Genomic DNA, 23,728 nt, shown 5'->3' on the forward strand with positions numbered 1-23,728 from the left:
GCTTTTTACGTGTTCATATCACAAGATATCACACATCGTGTTGCCATACCGACATACTGTACCACCACAGACCACGTTCTAAAAATATGTCTGACAGGATACAATCAGGCTGAATCTAGAAGTATGCATGTTTGGTTCAAAAGCACAGGAAAAGAAGAAAAGACTGTGAAATCATGTCCACATTCTCAGTGCTGTCGACTCGGTTCTGTTTCGCAGCTGTAAAAGTGCGACTCCAGCCGACTGGCGCAATAGATTGAGAAGATCGATTTTTTTAACAAATCAAAAGGTGATCAGCAACCAAAATCCCTGAATCAAGCAAGCGAGTTTTGAAGGCCTTTATCTTTTTCTTAACTGGCACTGTTGTAGGCCGCCAAGTGACTGATGGGGTTCAGATTTGTTCCCTGCGATGTGAGGTGTTTACACGTGAGCTGAAGACTGATCTTTACACTGCTGCGCTACATAAAATAATCCTTATTGTTATTATTCTAGAGAGACTTGGGGAAATAGAGTTCTCACACTAAGAGAAATCAGCATTAGGAGGGAAAATGTGTCCGTATGTAAAAACAACCATTAAACGTCTTGTGGTATTATCACAGTGCAACAAAAAGTACCTTCGGGGATCTCTGAAAGGTATCTGCCACTGACTGCTTTTAACAACACCGTAGCTAACCGTAGCTAACTCCCTTTTCTGTAGCTCACTGATGCTGTGGCTCTGTCGCTGAACCGAGAGGAAGGTGGAGTTTAAAACCTTGTTCTTGTTTCTTACAGCCAAAGCCTGCTGCTACCATGGCAGCTGATAGCAAAGAAACTAATCAGGATCTTAATGCAGAGCTATTGGTTGCTGAGACTCCAGGTAAATACAGAGTGTTTTAAAGTGACACTATTGTTTTTTTCTACTCAATGTTAAATTTGGTTATCCTGCCACACTAAATCAGATGGAAAACACACACAGAATACAGAAGCCACCTACAAGCACAGAAATGCCTGTGTGGAATCAAACATGCCTTTTTCTGGAAACAAAGGGCTTTTTATTACTACACAGGCTCAGCTGTCTCTTTAAGAAATTCTTAACCATTCAAAGGATATATATAGCTGAATTGCCTCTGAGGTAAATATGTTCATTTTGTGCACTGAAATTTGAATTAATTAGGCTATGGTTCTGGATGATAATTGCATAAATAAACACTTTCATACCCTCAAGAGAGAAAAACTGAACATCCTTCAATCAGTGACTTAGTATTATACATAAGTAAACAAGCTGGGTTTTAAGTTCAGCTGTTTGCTTTTGTAGCATTTTTGTGTTTGATGAATTCACATTAGGAATAGCTGCTATTTAAATTTCCCTTATGTTTCTTGTTTGTTGTTGCCATGTGTGTGTGTTTTGGGGTTTACAATGCTTTCTGACTGCTCTGTGTGTCCATGGCATGCGGTGTGATGTCTCAGAAAGGATTTGCATGTGAGAGACACTGTGAGCAGCACACTGCAAAGAGAAACTCCAGATACACCCCAGTGTATTCCAGGACACTGGCAAATAGACAGGACGTGACCCACCTCTAATTTTTCCCATTCACACTTGGCACACTTAACAATTTTGTTATTTTCTAAGCTGTTTATCCAGTACAGGGTCACAGGGGGAGCCAGAGCCTATCCCAGCATGCAACAGTCGCAAGGCAGTTTTGTCATTTTCAATTCAATTCATAGCGCTTTACTCAACCCCAAGCAGCGAAGCAATAAAACTGGAAGAAAACGGGGTATCACAATTTTTCCAAGAAAAATGAAATTAAAAAACAATAAACAAAAAACAGCAAAAGGTCCATAAAATGATTATGAAAGTAACAAAGTACACATGTGTTGTAAGGACTCTGTCCTGTACTGCAGAATAAAATAATAATCGGTTCATGAGATATTTCAGAAAGTCTTAAAGTACACGAACATTTGTAGAGGGGGCTCTATCCGATAGATGGCCAATAGATCCGATGATGGCCTTTGGAACAAAGTTAGACATCCTTCTATTTGTCCTGCACTGTAGACAGTGAAAGAGTCTTCCTGAAGGCAGAAGTTCAGACGCCTGTTGAAGGATGTGAGATGGCTCTTCCTCAGGGTCTGCTGGGCATGGAGCTGTGCCAGCTGTGCCGGGGGTCTTGAAGGCTCACCAATGATTTTGGAGCAATTTTCTCAAACCATATAAACACTGCTAGGATTCATTCACAATGACATCAGTGTTCTCACTGAACTCAAGCTTGTTGTCAAGCACAGTGCCCAGGTATTTGTTACTCTGAACTATACCTACAGACTCACCACAGATTGTTGTGTGGAATGATGTTTGCTTTGTTGTTTTTTTTAAATCAACAATCATTTCGTTTCTGACACATTCATCTCAATCACACCAGGTGACAGATCCATCCAGAATGGGTCCAGGGGTTTGCCTGGGCTCATGAGAGAAACGAGACTAGCACACTGTCATCAGCAAGCCTGACGACATAATGATTTTCTCAGTTGAGCCGATAATCGTCACTATATTTAGTCATTTTAATTCTTTCGCGCTAACATTTCAGTAGTTCTCGTCCCGTCAGCAGGAAGATAAGCTGCTGATTTTGAAAGATGTGAGCGGAGGCAGTGCTGAAACCCAGAGCTGTGTCTTTGTCCCAGACCGATGGAGTACCGTGCGTCTGTACGGGCAGTTCGCATGGCCAGTCGGGAGGTGAACCTGTCCGCTCTGACTTCATGGCCCAGTGCGTCCACCTGCCCCGCCAGTCCATAGTGCTCAACGGCCATTTTCACTCAGCAGATAGGTCGCGGGTCAGCAGAAGCACATTTCCAGAGGCCGGTAGTAAATAAATAAGATGCCTCTGCCATAGCAGTTGAAATGGGATCAGACTTTGCGGAAATGATGATCGGCATTCCAGTTTTGCTGACAAAAACGTGTTTAGTCCTAAATCCGGGACGTGCCTGTTAGCATGCTGAGTAATCTCCACTGCCCAAGACTAAAGACGGTACGTTCCTTTAGACTTCATCACTTTAGTCTCAAACAGAGACAATTAAGAGAAGATTTGATCACACAATGGCAAAGCTGTACATGGCATGAGCTTGTGTAGAAATATAGTTAAATTTCCCCTGAGCCGTGAATGAAACCACTGTTGTTTCATTTATACATCAGTGCTCTGTTACTGTGATCCCCTATTGCACTCTCAGGACTGCATTGCTGTTTTATAGCCCTGTCTGTAATGCTTTAATCGAGCCACCTGACAGTGAGCTGTTGTGGCCATCTGTCTGAATGGTGTAAGTTGTGAGGACAGGCAATAGATTGAGGAGTAATGATCAATTGAAAGAAACAGGTAAAATAAAGGAAAGTTTGCCTTCGTAGTCCACAGGGAAATCAACAGCTTCAAAGGAAACCACTAATTACTGTGTGTAGCAGGGAATTAGGCGCATGGCAAACAGGAACAGGCTGCACTAGATTACAATAAAATCATAATAGCAAAACAAAGTAATGGCAATTTCTAGAGAAGCGCCCTGAAGCAGAGAGATGTCTTGGGTTGCTTGTCAATGAAATGGGGCTTCGGAGCACAACGGCGCAGTGGAGCTTGCGGAGGTATTATTACAGGTCCCACACACAGCGAGGAGCTGTGTGCTGGTCAGAATCACCGTTTCATTCAACACGTAGAGGAAGAGTCCGACCTTGATGTCATGAGTAAAGGTTGTTAAGACAGGGTTCAGGAGTCACCGATTGAATTATAACAATGACATCTATTTCCTCATAAGAGTCCTAGTGCGGTTACCACGTTTCAAGAGCAGGGAAGAGCCGCACTTGCAGGCTGTTCCGAGTGGCGACCAACCACAGGGATATCTGCAGAGAGTAAAGCAAACATTGTGAGTGTGGAGCTGTGGGTGCGTGTGTGTATTTTACGGAGAAGCTCACAGAAGCACCTGTGTTGGCGTTCAGCAGTTAGGAGAGGGGTGTGTGGTTCGGGCTTGCCTGCTGCGCAGGGATCATAAAATGGCTCAGTGACAGGCGAGTAGCTGCAGTAATGAGGTCATAACGAGAGCCGTAAGTATTCAGAATGACACTCCTCTTGCCCGGTATGTCACGCGTCATTCAGTAATAACCCATTAGCACTAGGAGTGCGCTTAATAGTGGACCTACAGTAAGTGATGTCTCAGGGGTTCAATTTTTAAACAGGATTAATTGTTCAGTTCTCTTTTTACATGGTAAATCTTTATTCATTTTATTTTTTGCAGCACTCTTGCAATAGTACTAATGACCTGCATTAATGGTGATTTCAGCAGAAACATGGAAAAGGAAGAAAAGACACCGTTTGAACACAGCACATTTTTCACCAATCAAATTATATTATTTTTACATACGTTAGTGAGAGGACTGAGTGTTGCTATTTCCTAGGCTACCCATGACAGATGCTTTTATCATCATGGTTGTGAACAGTCACAGCATGCTGTTAAATACGTACGATCAGCCACAATCGAGAGGAGCCGGTACCGAGTAGCTAATTGATCCCAGGATCACTCCCAGTTGTTTCCTGGAAGAAACCAGGCTATGAGCTTCAACCACATGGCCGGGCACCTTGTTCCACACTGCCTTTAGGTAATTACAAGCATGTCTACGCATTTACTAAGAATTTAAAATATATAATGTACATTTTTGATATAGCATAGTATAAAATAAACTATAAAACAGAAATTTAGTACAGTAAATATTTTCATTTTACTATCCCTGCATATTACTATTAGCATCCCAGACTCATTTCACTTTTGTGACACCTGGTACTGATCTCTGTGTTTAAACATTTTGGGATTAAGTCAACTGTCTACCTGCTAGATAATCTTCACGTCTTTAACGAAGTTAGGAAAAATGGGCTCTCTCGCAGGCAGGCGGATTCTCACAGATGCCTGTCACAGCTGATGTTGAAACACCCCAGTAGGATGGGAAAAACATGCCACCTACACCTGTAGCCTGTTTCACTTGTGCTTGAATGCACTGACACCACCTGCACAATGTTCTGCTTTCCTGTACAGTTTATGCAGGCTTACATCTCCAGCAAACCTGCAGTTTCTCAGCTGTTGTAATTCTAATATGATTAAAGTACGCCCTCTCTTAATTAATCTCCACAGCACAGTAGTGAATGTACTTCTTTACTCGTCAGCCTGAGATACTGAAACACAGAAACGTGTGGAAAGAGGCCAGAGGAAAGGAGAGGTGTCCCTATCCACTCTGGGTTAGAAAAACTCTAGTTCAGATGACTCACTCAGCCGTGCTGGAGTGAATGGTGGTCATATACACCAGACACAAGCAGGTCAGATGTCACGATTTTGTCCATCGTATTAATTCATAACTGTCCTCTAGCCATAAATGTGCCTGTGATGACTGAACACGGAACAAGCTCACCATTACCATTGGGACCTTACCATTAATTACCATTGGGAATTACCACTGGGACCTGAGTCTCTTGTTGCTTGAAGAGTACCACGTTTGGAATTGCTGATGTGTACAAATTAAAAATCTCCTTGAGTAACTGAGTAGCTTTAAGGGTTTGGATGGACAAACAGCCCAGAGTTTCATAATGCCTGCAGTTTCAGTGCACTATCTGCAAAGTGGTCTTGAGTAGCACTGCTGAACTGACTTCGGGTGTTCCATTAGGCACTGGGCGTGTGAGCGTTTCAGACAAGAGTTACTGTATATAAGCCTTTGTTGTGAACGTGGATGCTGTCTCAGCTGACCTATTAGCCCTGTGCGATCTCAGACGTGCTCAGTGAGCTCCTGATGGTTTGAGCTCATGCTCCACAGTGCTCTGTGCTGAAAGAGAGCCCAGCGAATACTGTTACATAGTTGAATGCACCCCAGGTAGAACTACTGTGCAGCATTCAGTGAATATATTCTTCCTGCACTTGAGTTATATTTGCACTAAAAACCTTTCTACCTCTACAGAGAGTTTATCTCCAGAAGTCATGATAGGCCCCTTCTTAACCTTCTGCATCATTGGTAAAATGGTCCTGTGCACCATACTGTATGTTTGAAACACTTGGGTACTGTCACGCCCGACATCCCTCCCTAGAGGGCGCTCCACTGCTCCCATTATTGTCCGTGTGATTAAGCTCTCCAGGTGTACCCTTTTAGCGTTATTATTTAAAGACCAGCTCCTCCAGTCCTCGGGGCTCATCATTAGGGTAAGATGTCGCGAGGCCCGCCTAGCACCAGGAAACCCTCCGTCCGTCTCCTGAGGGCACAGGCCTCATCCCCGACACCTCCCGCTTCCTGAGCCCGGGGTCTGGAGGATCTCGCCCCGTCACCCTTGGACCTCCATGTTTTGTTTGTCCGTGTGCTCCCCCCTCCCGGGGATTTTAACTTTGTCGCGTCCCAGGATGGATTCCTTGTTGATGGACTCTCGGACTGTGCTTTGACCTGCCCTTGGACCCGTTTGGATTTGGATGCCGTTTTGTCTTCCCCGTTCACTGTCTCACGGACTGTCACTATTATCTTGTGCACTATTAAACCCCTGTGTGTTCACTTTTACCACGCCTCCTGTTTTCTCCAGCTCTTACCGCATCGCATAGGGTCTTCTACAAGATCTGACACGGATTTCAGTCCGTGTCCGTGACAGGTATGAACAGCGTGTGAACTGCTGGCTCACACCCAGTGGCTGTAAGCCTGTGTACTTCTCTAGGGCCTGTGTCCAAGGTCTGTGTTTTAGCACTTAAGGGATGTTGTTTTTATGAAGACATTCCCTGCCAACTTTTGTGAGCTTAACCCTGCATTGAAGTACTTGGTCTAAAGCATTATGTAAAGATCCTTTGATTACATTTTCCTCAAAACTGTTTGCAGGAATAATATTTAAGGATTAAAATACAGTTACTACTGTATATGTTAGTACAGGCGTGATTCTATTCAGAATATGAACTGTTTGTAATTAGTCTGTGTTATGTGCATTGCCAAAAGGATTGACTAACTGTTCCTTAACTTTAAACAAATTGATTAATTTTGACTTAAATTAGGAGCAATTTGTTATTCAGTACAAACAGTATAGTGAAAATTGTGTGGAAAGGAAATATGACAATTTAGGGTAAAAAGATAACTGTTTAACTACTCAGAAATTTGAATACCGTTTGCATTTGCATCCAAAGCAAAAGATAAATTTTAGTTTGATATAAAATATTTAATAAATTAAGAAGAAGTAGAGGACAGCAGTTGTGCACTACTGCTCACATCAACCCTCTGCAGCTCTAGATGATAGATGAAGAAAAACTGTGGTTTTCAACACTGCTTAGAAATACGGTATCTTTTATCGCCTATATCTGCCTGCGACAATGTGATTCCTTAACCTTCTGGTATCAAGAACATAGAGGCTACAAACGAGAGAAGTCATTCAGCCCGTCCAGCTCATGTGGTACGTAGTTATTAATTGACCCCAGAATTTCATCTAGTTGTTTCTTGAAAGGAACCCGAGTGTCAGCAGGGTATCGGCTTCAACATCTTTCCTGGCAGCTTGTTCCATCTCCACACTGCCGCAACCTTGTGGGTAAAGAGCTGCTCTTCCACACAGTTTCCTCTCGTGCCCTCTGGGTCGTGTTTCACTCTTCGTTCTGAAAAATCACGCTGGTTTGATTGACGTTGTCTCTGCACTTGAGGAATTACAATACTTGTATCGGGTATTGGTATTAAAGAAACTTAAAATCACTTAAATGATACATTATATATATATGTTTGTTTTAAAACTGTGAAAGAAGCTTCAAATTCATGATCTTTTAAAACATTGATCTTTTTTACATTGAAGTTCCTCGGAAAAGTCACAAGTGTCCAGTACTTGTTCATAAATAACAGAAGGTTCCATTTTATTAAGGCGAGTCATTTATATTTCGAACGATTCGGGTTTGAATTTGTTGCAGTCAGTATTTTCTGAAACGCATCACAGAAGCTGTTTTGTTCCAGGCTTTCTGTCCTGGCTCACACCCAGGGAGCCCGGGGCCTGGGGTTCATGTCTCCTCCTGAGCCTGGGATGGGCTCAGACTCCAGCTGAGAGCCTTCTCAGCGCAAACACGCAGATTCCTGCGTCTCGTGATTGCTCTTTGACCGCGGGCTTGCTTCCGCATGCGGTTTTTCCATACTCAAACAGCCTCGGAGGCGTACCACTCAGATCAGCTGAGCTCTGTTGCCGTGTTGTCGTTTGTGGTCAGCAGACAGGAAACAGCAGCGCAAGTTCCAGCCCTTCAGGAGGCTCTTCGGCAGGAGGAAGAAGAAGGACTCGGAGAAAGCCTTCGTGGCAGCCGAGCTGAAAGGCAGCCGGTCCACCGAGGATGTCGCCAATGGGAGGCTGTCGGACGATGAGGAAACCAACGAGCATTTGAGGTAAAATGTCCCCTGGATGTGAATTGGTCTTGCAGCGCACGTGTGATGCTCCTGCCTGCCCTGGCGCGGCCGCCGAGCAGCCTGTGTTGCACGTGGCGGTGTGTGGAGCTGGGTGGGACTCGGGCATGGACAGGGGACAGTGCTGGAGAGGGTCTGATGTCACCGGTCAGAATCGGCCGAACCTTCTAGTGAGCTGAACCCGACCTGCGAGGTGTCCACAGTGCCGGACTGGACAACACCACCTCCAGGAGGTTTACAGCACAGCTCACTGTGCTACATCAGTGTCGAGGAGTGTTTTTAGAGGTTCTGTCTTCAGCAGTGTGTGTTTATTCTATACGCATTGATGGGTTCACGAAGGACAGCAGAGCCGCGTCACCGCAGTGCTGCCCTGCAGCCAGGGTTCGAGGACGACTCCAGGCAGATCTGCACAGACGTGGCGTCAGAGCTGTCCCCCTTGTTCCCTGGGAAGCTGTAACTCCGCAGGCGGCCTGATCGCAGACACTGGCGGCACGCGGTGGGGACACGAGCACCTGAACGGTCCACACGCACGGCTGGCTGACGCGTAGACCTCTGATCTCGCAGGCGGAAGTCAGGAGCAGCACCGGGCCTTGGAGAGGAGTACGTCTTCAGGGAGAAGCTTTAACAGGAAAAGCCCTGCCTTGGAAAGCGGGCAAAATGGAAAGGTCCCAAGCACGACCGGCGGTCGCGATGTGGCCTCGAGACCCCGCCGTGCTGATACGGTGATGTGTGGTGGAGAGTGCCGTGAGCTTTCCTAAATGCGAGCCTTGTGGTCTTCTTTCTAAGGGGATGGTACAGTGTGAGTGCGGAGAAGAGCTCACTCATTCTTACCCCACAGAGCCCTGCGCTCCAAACGTGAGCAAGAGCGAGTGGAAAGCTGTGGAGCCTTTCCGACAACACAGCAGACCCGTGTGCTGCACAGCGGGCAGTAGGTTACAGGGCTTCATACCCGCCCCCTGTAGAGCGTGCGGTGTTTCAGGAGTATAGAAATTGCAGTACATATTGATTTAATCGGAGTGGCCCTTTTCTGAATGCAGTTATCTGTTGATATTCACTAGCAACGGGTTCATAAGATACAGTAGCTGTCACAGAAGCCCTTACATTACTTCTGTATCCAACAGTAAAATAAAATCAACGCTTCAGCCGATGCCTGTGCAGTGAAGAAATGAAGAGTAATGAAAAGACGCTGACAGGTCGGGTCTGCTTTTCCTTGTGGAAACACTAGGCACATTGCCCATCTGATTTATTCGGTGAAGAGTGGGTGGTGTGCCCAAGGGGAGATGAGGGACTTTTATTAGATTGGTTAAAAAATAGATAAACAAATAAAGATTAAGGTTACTCAAATGTAAAATGAATAACTGTTCGCTCCACATTTGTAAACAGCTTTTGACAACATAAATGTGTCCTATTGCCAAAATAAGTTATATTTGTAGAATGCGAAATATTGGGCTCTAACGATAGCAGAGCTGTGCCCGGAGCACGTGGCTTTTCTAAACGAAAGCCAGGGGAGATACTGTCCTGTCATGGACTTGAAACACATTCTGACCTAAGAACTAATCTTCTGGATGAGGGATCATTCAGCCTCTATTGAAACGAGTTAGAGGACATTCAGAACCGAGCAGGCATGAGCGATGCTTAGGAGCCTCTAAGAGAGAGGAATAAACTTCTGTGAATTAACCCCTCTCAGAAAGCGCTCCTGTTGTAGTCTGGTCCTATCATGCCAGATCTTAACTTTACACCACTAGTGGTGGTGACCACACTCTGTACCGGACGTGTGTGTGTCAGGAGAGGATCACAGAGTGACCACACTTTCTACAGGATGTGTGTGTGTCAGGAGAGGATCACAGAGTGACCACATTCTGTACAGGACATGTGTGTGTGTGTCAGGAGAGGATCACAGAGTGACCACACTCTGTACAGGACATGTGTGTGTGTGTCAGGAGAGGATCACAGAGTGACCACACTCTGTACAGGACATGTGTGTGTGTCAGGAGAGGATCACAGAGTGACCAAACTCTGTACAGCTGAGGCGACATGCGGAGACCCAGTGCTGTTTCTGTGCTTTGCAGGTCTTCACACAACATGGGGACCCGAGCGTTTTCACATGACAGCATCTTCATTCCCGAAGCACCAGAACATCTGAGCTCAGAGCAAGCGATGGCTCAAGACAGCGTCTCTGACAAAGTCAGAAGCCTCCAGGTAGAGCACGCTATTCACTAAATAAATCTTCAATTTAAAAGCTTTTATTGGGTAACTGAGTGAAAAACATACGATTAATCTGGGCAAACTGCCTGGTCAGTCAGGCACAGTGTGATCCAAGTGTGGCAATAAGCAGCAAGCAAGGTGCTAAAGCCAACATTCCTTATTCTGCTTGGCTGACAGAGAATAACACAAGTCTCTCTTTGAAAAATAATTTCTAGTATTTTCCATTCCAAGTGAGTAATCACTAGAGCTGTGTCTGGGGCACGTGTCTTCTGGATCTTGTTCCAACATGAGTAGTCAATTAAACAATGAACCTGATTACTTTCTTCATTAGACACATATGGAATCATTTTATGGTCTTTTACAGATAACTATTCAAATCATTCACTTCATTAAATGTGCACCTGGAGCCTGGTTAGACATGCTGTATTCTCTTTATACCATTACTTAAATAATTAGACCCACAGTGTGAAACAAAAACCAGAAGACACTGGTTCGTCCATGAACTGGTTTTGAGATCCCTTGTCTGGAGAAGAATGTCTTTGGCTCCAGATGCTGGAGTTTAAGCTGTGTTCAATTTCCAGGCATCGCAGTGTGAATTTCTGGGGCAGACACATCTGTGCTGAATAATAAAAGCAGAAACTTCCTTTTTCTGCAGTCAAATAACAGAGGCATTTAGAATAAACATTTTGTAAATGTTTTTAATTTAAACATGTCAGTTAATGTTGATTTGAGAGAGACTGTAAAATGAGAAATGTTTCCAAAATGAGAATACTGGCAATAATTAGATTGACATGAAAAAGTCTTTGTGAGCGGCTGAGCGGTACCATTGTTTCTCTGTTCGCTGCAACCCTGCCTTTTAATTCCATTCAAAATCTCTGCAACACCCACCCTAAAGAAATTGGGGACTCAGCAATCCTGGGTGCTTTTAAGTCTAAGCGGAAAACGTTTTAGAAATGTGTTTTCATAACTGATTTACCTTCTGTACCTGCTTGCTTACCTTGACTTTGTGGTTTTCGTGACCACTTCCATTTCGTTTTAATGTGTAGTGTGCGTTTGCTGTATTGTAAAACTCTTGGTTTCTTTTGTATAGTAATTGTATAATCTGCAAGATCGGCTTATTATTAGACTGTCTGTAACTTTCGCCTTATTATTTTTATTGCTCTCCTTCCCTGGCAGTATAGGTTATGCACCAGGCTTTTATTGTTGAAGATCCGACAAGCTGTGAGCTGTTCATGATGTAGTGTTTGATACAGTGACAGCAGTGACAGCAGTGTACAGGTGTTCGCCAGGTCTGTGAATGTAGCCCTGCGGTCTAGACCTGAGTAAACCCTTCACTCGTGCCCACACTGAAGGAACCCTGCACTGGTACAGATGGTGCAGAGCTCCCCACTGGTACCGGGGCAGGCTGGTTCCTGTTTGAAATGTGTCACAAGCTGGGTGTTAACCTAGATACTGCAAATCCGCCCCACACCAAAGATTTAAAGTTTCGCTTTTCTTACTTTGATATACACCTCTAGTCAGAAGAATAGACTGTCCCAGTGACAGCAGACATGTGGTTGTTGTTGGTTGTTTTATAAAGAAGGAGGCACAGGTTCAATACCTTCATGGCCGGATCAGTCCATCCCTCCATTCTCTAACGGCTTTATCAGTACAGGGTCCTGGGGGACACACCCTGGACAGGACACCAGTCTATCACAGAGCACAAGACAGGACCACACCCTGGACTGGACACCAGTCCATCACAGGGCACAAGACAGGACCACACCCTGGACAGGACACCAGTCCATCACAGGACACAAGACAGGACCACACCCTGGATAGGACACCAGTCCATCACAGGGCACAAGACAGGACCACACCCTGGACAGGACACCAGTCCATCACAGGACACAAGACAGGACCACACCCTGGACAGGACACCAATCCATCACAGGACAGGGAGACACAAACATGGACATGCACACCGTTGCCCTGGGCCCAGTTTACCCAGAAGCCAGTTTACCTCTCAGCATGTCTTTGGACTGTGGGAGGAAGCCAGAGCCCCCAGAGGAAACTCAAAGGAGCACGGGGAGGGCAAGCAACCGCAGCGCAGACAGCAGCCCAGCAATTAACCCAGGGCCCCAGCGCTGTGAGGAAACAAAGTTAACAACTGCGCCACCGTGCTGCACTCTAAAATAATCCCTGGATTTCAGTCCTGTGACATGTTGCTCGATTCCTCACACCATTAAAGAGGTCGTGGGACTGGTGGCGGCCACACCCAGTCCGGGCTCTTCTGTTTCTCTCATTGCAGTGCCATTCAGGGATCCCTGATATTTCAGCCAATGTGTCTGCAATCTTTTACCATGTGATCCCGTGCAATAATCATGATGCTGTTTGATTTTTTTCTTCCCAGAGACAGATTGCTCACAATATTAAATTTGGGCAGAAACCAACGTCCACCTCTTTCAGAAGAAGCGACGCCGCCGAGGGCAGCTCAGACGATGAAGACGTGCCCAAAAGCCCTCTGAAGGTGGTTGCTCAGATTGAGGCAGAGCCTGCGGATACTGAGATGAAGGTATTGCTCTGCTGGGTAATGTACTTGCACACATGAGAGATAGGTCTCCTCCGACACCCCGAAGAGTGAATTTAATAGCTCAATCCAGAATGGCGTCTCTGCCAATCAGCACTGGACCTCTGGAACAGGGCGGTGCTGCCTGTGATGTGTTAAAAGATGATTGGCTACAAGGCGAATGGATGGGCGGAGTCCGTCTACACTTCCTCATTCGCCCCCTGTGTGCGGTCACAGGGTTTGTAGCTGTGAGCTGAGGTGTGAAAAAACACACAACTGGACAAACCATTGGGTGTAGCAGAAAAAAACTGAGGATCTAATTTTATTTTTTTTAAAAACAGGAAAAAAGAGTAAATCAGTGACAGTTCCTCAAACATGTTGGAATGATAAGACAAAACACACCACACCTCAGATGTATTGTAAGTGAAAACAGTGCATTATCCAAGAAAATTAATACAGAACATAATAAAACAAAAAATGAATGTGGTGTTGGATGGAAGTTGTTTCTCTGGCAGTACTATGCCATTTTTTCTTTATTTTAGGACTCTGCTGATCTTCCCAAAAATGGCCACACAAGTGAGGCAAACACCAGGACTTCTGAAGTCAAGCAGGTAACTTCATTAGTGTTGCACAGCGAGCCACTGGGAACATCGAGCACATCAGTGGGATTGGATTCTGGTTGAGTAAGGTTTGCCTGCTAATTGAGCAGTGAAACCCTGCAGCCCAGTGCTTTCCTCCATGAGGAGAGAGGTCCTCGATTATGCCTGTACCTTCTGATTGATCGCTATTCCTCTCTCCGCAAGCTTTGTGCATAAATACTAATCCAGGATCTTGACACATTTGCATCATGAACATTATGTCTCTTGCCTTCACTTCTTTTGGAAAACTGATGTGTGAGACTCTGTGATATTTCATCTCATATTCAGGGTGCCGAGTTTGCTGAGTCCAAAGATAGAGAGAAGAAGACATGTCATTCAGTGTCTAACCATTAATACAAGCAGATGGTTTCACCAAGAAGTCTTTATAATGGTTTATAATGTTTTTGATCATTCTGAAATTCCATGTACTTACGCGTTTCTTCAGGATACTCCAGTCAAATCTCCAAGACAGAGAAGAACCGTTCTTGCAAGCGGAACAATTGAATCCATTAATCTCGACGCTGTCCCACGCTCCGCTTCCCGCCTGGATAACACCGCCGCCAAACACAAGCTGGCCATAAAGCCCAAAAACCAGAGGGCATCCAAGAAGCACCGGAGGCTGACCCAGGTGAGGAGGAGCGCACACGCGATTCACGTGCACAGGAAACACATTGGTGTGCTCCAGCCTCAGGATCAGTGTTAATAATTGCCATCCTACCTGAGTATGTCTTTCCTCCAGACTTCCACTTTCTACATCTGTAGGATTAAATGTTATGAATATTAATTAGTTTATGCAATATCACAACGCTGAACGATGACTTCATTTCTGTTTTAGAGAGTCCATTTCTGTTTGTTGCATATATGGAGAGTTAGCAGCCACAAACAGCTGTTTTTGCCCTTATTAGGCTCTATATGCACTTTGGTATGAACTGGGAATGCTTTCTCCCTCTAATATTTCTAAATCTTCAATATTCAGTGTCTTACAACATTCCAACATTCAGAAAAAAATTAGATGGAGGGGGTTACAACAGAAGGATGGACAGTAACATGACAAATTAGTGAATTAGGTGGCACCTTCATTCAAGAGTGGAGTGTCATGATGCATTCCTGCACCTGTTTCAGCTAATGATAAGGTCATTCCAGGGCCATGTGCACAGTGCATTAGTGTGTATGGGCAGTACTGCTTGGACTTGGCAAGAGGATGATACAAAACGCAAGAAATCCAATGTTTGAACATGCAGGGCACACATCAACTGAGAACACTGGGCATTTATAATATTCCGCTCAGGACATTTGTAATCTGTTTTATTTTCAGGATCTGCACAACCTTTCTTCTTGTGACATCTTACAAGAAGAGGCAGACGCTCAGGAGCAGGTGGACTCCCCAGTGGAATGTCACAGCGTCAGCACCCCCACAGGACAGAAGACGCAGGACGAGCAAGAAACAGTCGAAAGACCCCAACGCGAGAGGACAGCCCGCCAGGACCAGCTTCAGGGAGAGGAACACCAGAAGCCCGAGGGACCAGTTTTCCCTGAGGCCGGAAGGCAAAGACAACCTGAAACAGAAGTGAAGGTAGAGGCCACAGCTGCCAGACCACGATGGCATGAAAACGGGGAGGAGGGACAGAGGGACCATGAAGCCGAGGAGCAGAGGCAGCACGAGATGGAGGAGCAGAGGCAAAGAGAGATGAAAGAACAGAGGCAGAGGGAGATGGAGGAGCAGAGGCAGAGGGAGATGGAGGAGCAGAGACAGAGGGAGATGGAGGAGCAGAGGAAGAGGGAGATGGAGGAGCAGAGGGAGATGGAGGAGCAGAGACAGAGGGAGATGGAGGAGCAGAGGAAGAGGGAGATGGAGGAGCAGAGACAGAGGGAGATGGAAGAACAGAGGCAGAGGGAGATGGAGGAGCAGAGACAGAGGGAGATGGAAGAACAGAGGCAGAGGGAGATGGAGGAGCAGAGACAGAGGGAGATGGAAGAGCAGAGAAAGCGAGAATTAGAGGAGGAACAGCATCGTACAGCCACAGAGAAGAGGCTACGAGAGGAGGAGGAGCAGAGGAAACGAGAGGCCGAAAGACAGAGAGCCCAGGAGCTGGAGGAACAGCGGCGCGCTGAATTGGAGCTGCAGAAGCAGCGTGGTGCTGAAGAAGCCGAAGGAAAGGCGCGGTGTGAGCTCGAGGAGAGGAAACTTAAAGAGCAGGAAAACCTGAAAAACTTGGAAAAACTCCAAGCAGAGGAGAAAAAGAAGACACAGAAGGAACAGAGTCCGGAGGACAGGGAAAGAGTGGGCGAAAACACAAAGCCATTAGATGCCACTTCGAAACAGCTCGAGGAGACTTGGAAAGCCAAACCAGCGCTGGGAGAGGACCTGGATCCACAGGAACGGAAGAGAAGAGCCGAAGAGGTTCGATGGAAAGAGCTGGAGGAGAGGCAGACCATGCCCAGGCCTTTCACTTTTAAAGTGTCTTCGGGAGAAAAACAAATATTGTTTCAGAAGGTCAATCTAACGCCTGTAACACCATCCAGCCAGCAAAGCCCTCCACCGGATACCAAGGACTCACAGACTTCACCTAAAGGAAACGCAGGTTCTCATTCTCTGCCCTCCTCCCTGTATGTCCCTCACACTGCTATTTTGGTAACAGGTGCTCAGCTTTGTGGAACCGCAGTGAATCTTAACCAAATTAAGGACACGGCGTGTAAGTCTTTACTTGGCTTAGGAGAGGACAAGAAAACCATGGAAGTACCTCCCATTCAGAGCTCCAAGAAAACTTCCCCTGAACGGAAGACGAATGCTAACAAAACTAAATCGCTCAATGAATCTGCGAGAGACCAGGCCAGTGCTGCAATATTAGCAGAGTGGGCCAGCATAAGATCCAAGATTTTGAAATCTGCAGAAAACGAGAATCTTCATGAAAGGGAGGCGAGGCACCACAGCCGACCTACTAGTGACGACTTCAACCAAAAGGCTTTTCCTGGGTTACACAGCAACCTCAGAAAAACGATGTCAGCAAATGCCAAGTTCTCCATTACACCTGCATGGCAGAAATTTACAGACGGGAGCAAAACCTTTGAAAACGAGAGTGCTCCAGCTGTGGACCAAGAGGAAAAACTCAACGCAAAAACCAAGCCTCCATCTCCAGACGCTGCCTCCGAACACTCTGCTCCCCTGACCTCCAAGCCGGAAGACAAAGCCAGTAAGCCTGCACAGGAAGTGGACGGCACTGAGGGCTGCGTGTTTGCCAAAGACCTCCCATCGTTTCTGGTCCCGAGTCCTCCTCATGCTCCCAACAAGGCCCGCTCTCTCTCCGAGTCGCAGAGCCCCCCCAGGGACCCCCAGAGCGCTGGCCCAGGAGGCAAACCTGAAGAGAAGCCGTCTCCGTTTGGGATCAAGCTCCGAAGGACGAACTACTCCCTGCGCTTCCACTCCGAGCAGCCCTCGGAAAAGAGGAAGAAAAGGTACAGCGCTGGGGACAGCTTTGAAGGCGTTCTAGCTCCCCTCCTCCCCAGCGGGCCCGAGAAGGATGCAGCTGTGTTCTCCAGCAAGCCGAGAGACAGAGCCCACAGCAGGGCCGCCGAACCGCCGCAGGCCGTCCCCGAGCCGAGAGCGAAGCCCAGTAAGATCGCCGTGCCCGCGGAGAGCAGCGAGGGGGACAGGCCCCCGCTGCACCAGAAACCCTCGTTAGCTCCAAAGCCCGCCGATGTCACGCCTCCCTGCTCCCCTCTTGCTAAAGCGGACTTGTGCAGCCCGGGCGACAAGACCGCCCCCTGGCCTGCAGAAGAGGGTCTGTCCGTAAGGCAGAGAAAGGAGGAGAATAAGGAGGAGAACAAGCGGCAGGACGAGGAGCCGAAGGAGAAAAGGTCCTTTTTCCCTTCCATCAACATCTCCTGGCGGGAGAAGATGGATCGGAGAGTGGAACTCATCAGACGAGGTCAGTGCACTGATAAAAGCTTTATTAGAAATAAATTAACCAGCCTTTTATTTCTATATTAATGAACTGAAATATACCACAGTGCGCTTACTACGATGCTACACAGTATATACCGCACCCTCCCCATGCTTACGGTTCTGTGCTTCAGATGAGTAATGGTTTTTGAGGAAAGAATGTCTTTAGTCTCAGGAGAAGAGGGGTTTCAGAATTTGAAGGGGAATGTAAACGATGATGACAGGAGTTATTTGAAATAAATGTTGTTGAAAAGAAAACAAGGACATGGAAGTCAGGAAGTCATGGAAGTCAGTTTTGCACCAGTGCTGGAAGATGTTGTTTTACCCACAGAGTTGTTGGCGCATTACAGTGTGAGGGCAGAGGTGCTGAGATCTTTAGAACTTAGCTTGGTGTGACAGAGCCACAGCCGTTAAACGTCAGCTGCTTGATTGGAACCTTTGCAAATTCACTTTTCTCCTTAACTGTTGGTAATGCTTATGGAACACAGTAGTCAAAAGGCAAATCAGTCTGATTATTAGGCAAATAAAGGATGCAGGTGCGTAACTGAGCTCAGTTCACCAGCAGCTATGATGATCCCCAAAACCAGGGCTAGGAACCCTTGACAGAACCCCAGTTCACGCTGTGCTCGGACACACTACAGTACAGGGTCGGGCCCCTGTACCCAGACACACTACAGTACAGGGTCGGGCCCCTGTACTTGGTCACACTACAGATGGGCTTCAGCTGTTCTTCAGCTTTCTACAACTGTTATTTTTACGTTTGACCTTTGTGGGACTGGCTACTATCATCATCCAAGACCAAAAGAGACAAATAAAAACCAAGATTTTATCCTCTCTGAAGCTGATCTCGTGTGACTGGCCTCAGATTCTGCAAGGTAATTGTGTCGGCAGTTTGGGGAGAGGCGACAGCAGCCAGCTCTCCAAGAAGCTGGATTCAGTTAACACATACAGTGCAGCTGGGCTCTCTGAAGACACGAGGCAGGGCATGCCTCCTCTTGAATTTTCATTATGGTAATTCAATTTGATTCCCCTGATAAAGCCAAGATCAGCACAACAGTCTTTAGCAATGAGAATTTTGTTAGATTCCACGCAAAAATGTCACACGTTAGATTCTAAAAGGAGGCTCTGTAAGAATCCAGCAGCTTTTGTCAACATGGGTAACTGCATGAGGTGATCAGGAGCAGGTTGGTTGATACCCGACTGTGTCTGGTAGCTCTGGCGGAAATGAGCAGCAGCAATGGGAAGGTGATGTGGTGAAAACACCTCACACACAGCATCTCTCCCAGGCGACAGCTCCTCCGCCCCAGCGAGGGAAAGACCTGTCGTACTGCGTCCTCGTGTTCGTCAGCCTCGGGACCACGCCGCCAGGAAGGGACGCGCTGTTGGCACATTTCAGCCGCAGCTGCGTCAGCAGTCCTGCTCGTTTCAAGAGCTCAAATAACACGGAGGCCTGCGAGCGCCGCCCCCCCTCGGGGGATCGATCAGTAGCACAGCTCTGGGGAGAATTAAGGTTGACATTAGGACAATGAAATGGTTGAACACCTGTATTAAAATGCACCACCCTGACTGTGTGCTGCCGTCTCATGCCAACACTTTTACTGCCGGGGCTGTGTCCCAGGCAGACTAAGACCCTAGGTACCGCAGAGGTGGGGCACTGATGGTGGGGTTGGAATCAGCCGACCCGGAGTTTATGATGATGATAATAATAATAATAATCCCTGACAATTATATAGCACGTTTCTTGAAGCCCACTCAAAGGGCTTTACAGGTAATGGGGACTCCCCTCCACCACCATCACTGTGTCGCCCCCCACCTGGATGAGGCGATTCATCCAAAGGACGGCGCCTGTTTACAGTATAGTGTCCCCATCACTATACTGGGGCAGTAGGACCCACACAGACCGCAGGGTGAGCGCCCCCCCTAATGGCCCCACTAACACCTCTTCCAGCAGCAACCTTAGTTTTTCCCAGGTGGTCTCCCATCCAGGTGCTGACCAGGCTCACACCTGCTGAGCTTCAGCAGGCTGCCAGTAGTGAGTTGCAGGGAGATCTAGCTGCTTGTTTTCCTAGAGTTTCCTCCTGTAGTGAAAAGGTGAGTGCCCTGTAGGCTTTCAGTGGTGCCAGTGGGAGATGGGATGCTCTTCCATGCAGCCCTGCTTGCAGGTGGGCGTGTTGTGGGAGGGTGCCTGAGAGAAACAAGACCTGCAGCCGTGCAGCTCCGTGATCATGGGTTCGATCCAAGGTCAGGTCACTAGCCAAATGGTAGCCAGGATTCCCCCAGTGTTGGCACACAATTGTCTGAGCATCTCCAAGGCGGGGTTGGTGAGGGACAGAGCTCTCCTCCAATCAGTGCTGAAGATCCAGTCTGGGGCGGGGCAACTTGGATGATTGGCTCAAAGGAAAGCAGGTGGGTGGAGCCTGTCTAAATCCTCGTCCTCCCCCTGTGTGCGGACATGAGGTCCATAGCTGTGAGCCGAGGTGTGAAAAAACACAAAAGTGGTTTAAAAGACAAAAAAAAAATGTATGGCTTTAAAGTGACCTTAGATAAAAATATAAAAAGCTGATGAAATCTTAAAATGTAGAACTTTCTAAGCAATCACAGGTAATATCAGGAATGTGGAATTTCTCAGAAAAGTTTGTTCTGAGAAAAATCACAATAAATTATTTGTGTTAACAGGTGTTTTAATACATTAAAAATGCAAAGCCTTGTGGTGAAAGACTGCTAATCGACTGCTGACTTTATGATACACTGCATGTATTATCACTTTACAGTACTTCCCAACGAGCAGCTGTTATTCCTAAAAGCAGCTTGTCTTCTCTAGACTGCTGTGAGGCTCCAGCAGAAAAAGGGCCGACGCAGTCTTGGCATTTTTCAAGGTGTGAGCCTGTGGCTCTGAGTCAGACTGGTGGCCACGCTTGGGTAGGAGTGCAGCCAGCCTGCCCTGCAGAACAGCTGGGCGATAGCGCAGCCTGCGAGAGAAGCGCTCTGGTCACTGGATGTACGTGTTTGTGTCCTTTCAGAGAAGCCGACGCTCCAGAGCAGGCACTCGCTGGACAGCTCCCGGGGGCCTGAGCGGGGCGACTCCGGCCAGCCTCTCTGGATCTCGCTGGCGCTGCAGAAGCAGAAGGGCTTCCGAGATCAGCAGCTGAGCCGGGAGGAGAAGAGGCACATGAGAGAAGCCAGGCTGGCTGAGAAGCAGGCGAAGGATAACGTAAGAGCATGTCTGGGCTGCGTCCGCGTGCGTACGGAGCAAACGGCTTAGGAACTGTCAAACAGGAGAACACACACACACACACACACACACACACACACACACACACACACACACACACACACACACACACACACACACACGCAGAAAAAAATCTCAACAGGCTTGTCTTGCCAGGCTCTCTTTCAGGCCTCAGAGCCTGTGGGAGGACCTGAGTCAGAGAAGCGCAGATGTGCTCAGCAGCTGTAAAACTAAAGTGCTTGCCGACACTTTTCTGTTACAGAGTGCAGCTTCCAGTCCGTCAGATAATGCAGGAGACAGCCACAGCCCAGCGTTGCCAAAACCCCCCATGCAGGACACGGAAAAGAAGCCGGACACGCTCTTATCCAGATTCGAGCGCAGGGAGCAGTTGAAAAAATCCAACACCCTCCCGACCTCTGTTACAGGTAGGTGACTGAGCCGCAGTCACAGGGTCACGCTTTCCCCATGGGGCGCCTGTACATTCTCCCCCCTTGCTACACGTGCAGGAAGTGAAACAACTGCAATGAAACTAATGGAATCGATGAAATTAACACACTTGACATTTTCCGACTTGCGCTTAACCTGAAATCCTTCAAGGAAACTGAAGTTGAGTTAGAGATTTCAGCAGAGTTGGGTTGCTTATAAAGTGAGAATGGTACTAACTCTTTTGGCACTTGTTCTTTTTCTTTGAACACATTTATACCCAACACCAGGGCCTTCTCAGAAACTGAAGTACAGTATGACCAACGCTTATTCAGAGTAAAGGCTGAGCCCTGTAGTCCAGACCTCACTAGCTCAAGTCTGGGCAGTGCCAGTTCTGCGACTGTGACTGGGACGGCCCCTGAGCAAGGCCCTTCACCCCAGCTTCTCCAGGGGTGCTGTATAACTGGCTGACCCTGCGCTCTGACCCCAAAAGCTTCTCTTTCTCCCCATCTGTGTGCCTCAGCACGTTGGCGTATGCAAAACAATACCTAATGCAAGGAATTGTTTATGGCTAATAAAGTGATCTTATTTTTTCTTCTCGTTCTCCCGCTGCAGTTGAAATCTCCGACATGCCGCCCTCAGCTCCGCCCGTGAAGGAGGTGCCCAAGCGCGTCCCCCCGGCCGAGCTGGCGCAGGTGTCCAGCGAGCCCGCCTGGCTGGCCCTGGCCAAGCGCAAGGCCAAGGCCTGGAGCGACTGTCCTCAGATTATCAAGTAGCCTCACGCCTCCCGCCCACAACAGCCACTTCACGGCACACGTCTACCCCTCTTCTACAGCGCTACTGGTTTCATTTCGGCCCACAGGGGTTCTTGCTTTCAGTCCTGGAATTCCTGGGCCTCCAGGTTCACGCCTGGATCTGCAGGAGACGGGACCAAGCGTTCCCATCAGCAGCCCGACCGCCCCCCCTCTCTCTCCCTGCTCGCGTGCTCTCCGGCGTCAGCTGCCGTCGTGCGGCCAAACGGACAGTTGTTCCTTGGATGGCCCGCGAGCGGTCTCGTGCGTTAATGAAGCATGTTCCCGATTCTCCCCAAAAAACAAAGCAACCATCCCTGCAAAAGGAAGTGTAACTTGAACATTCCGTTTTTCTGGTTAGGTCCTGCTTTCCGCTTCATGACGCCACTCTAGCCCCCAGCACGAGGGGGCCACAGTGGTCTAAGGGCTAGCCTTGTAAAAAGAAAAACCAACACCAAACAACCAACTATTTTATTCCAGCTTTGAAAACGTCACAGCCTGATTCCTGATGAGTATGTGTTGGTAAAAATACAGGAACTCTTCCTTTTATTGCTTCTTCAACTTCTGCTGGACCATGGGGCACAACTCTAAAAACAACTTCCAGGCTACACTTTTTTAAAACCAGTTTTCATTTGGTTTTCTTTGCTCCTCTGATTGTATATATATGAAGTGAATGCTGTTTTTAATTTATATTTCTTTGGACAGCTTTGGGAACAAGGGTTTAATGATCACGATAGGGTAATATGCAAACTGTGGTTGAAATAACGTGACTACTGTTAATCTGCCTGTGCTGTGATCACTCCTTTCTGACTTGACACAGAACACAGCACTGCAACTAATGCACTGAAAAATAAGTATTACTGTTCTGTGTAGTTTATGATCTACTTCAAGATGCAGCTTTCTTGCACAGTATGTCATAAACAACTTTAAAATGCTCTGAAAGAACATTCCCAATTTCTCGTTCCCTATCGTAAGAAGAGGATCTTCGTTGTAGCGTTTGTGTACTCTCATTATTAGATATGTTTCCGAACCAATGATGATGAATCATTATGTCTGCTTCTAAATGGAACAAGTTACGTATAGCAGTCATTTTATGGTACATAACAGTAGTCTTATTTAATTTTTAACAATTTCCCAAAGTGCAATTGTTTCATTGGTTTAACTTTATTAATGTGCAATAGTGTAGTGTAATCAAAGTGTTACAAGAATGAACGGTCTTTAAAATTGCACTTTTTGTCCCACTTAGATGACGTTATACTGAAATTCTGACATGTGATTCAGATGTCTTGCGTTATGTAGTAAAATTAAATACAATACTTTAACTTCTTGCGTTCCAAGAGTAATATGTACATCATTATTAATGCACTTCCTAATACTGAATGCATAAAAAATGATTTTTCAAAAAACCTTCGGCGCACACCACTTTAGAGAGCTTATAAAATCTTAACAGTACCCAACATGGTTTGAGGTTGTCTTCATGACACCCCCCCCAACCCTCTCAGTGTAAACTTGAAATTGACACCCCCCCCCCCAACCCTCTCCAAAAAAATATTAAAGGTAAACAAGAAACTATGGAA

The 23,728-nt window shown here is 46.9% G+C and overlaps 1 protein-coding gene across 2 annotated transcripts; it reads left to right on the forward strand.

Annotated features, from left to right (window-relative positions):
* The first annotated feature begins 786 nt into the window (after positions 1-786).
* Positions 787-23,473, forward strand: cracd (capping protein inhibiting regulator of actin dynamics). Of its 2 annotated transcripts, XM_088918759.1 has the most exons (10): positions 787-853; positions 8,188-8,356; positions 10,444-10,573; positions 12,972-13,133; positions 13,670-13,738; positions 14,211-14,393; positions 15,081-17,691; positions 20,726-20,916; positions 21,200-21,362; positions 21,976-23,468. In XM_088918759.1, the coding sequence occupies exons 1-10, from the start codon at positions 787-789 to the stop codon at positions 22,134-22,136; spliced, it is 3,906 nt and encodes a 1,301-aa protein (XP_088774885.1). In that variant the 3' UTR covers positions 22,137-23,468. The 2 variants fall into 2 exon arrangements, with proteins under 2 accessions (XP_088774885.1, XP_088774877.1); XM_088918751.1 differs by lacking the exon at positions 787-853 and having other exon boundaries at positions 8,193-8,356; positions 13,005-13,133; positions 21,976-23,473.
* The last annotated feature ends 255 nt before the right edge of the window (positions 23,474-23,728 follow it).

The sequence above is a fragment of the Atractosteus spatula genome, chromosome 1 (genome assembly GCF_055471065.1).
Source record: "Atractosteus spatula isolate fAtrSpa1 chromosome 1, fAtrSpa1.hap1, whole genome shotgun sequence".
Classification (NCBI taxonomy): Eukaryota; Metazoa; Chordata; class Actinopteri; order Semionotiformes; family Lepisosteidae; genus Atractosteus; species Atractosteus spatula.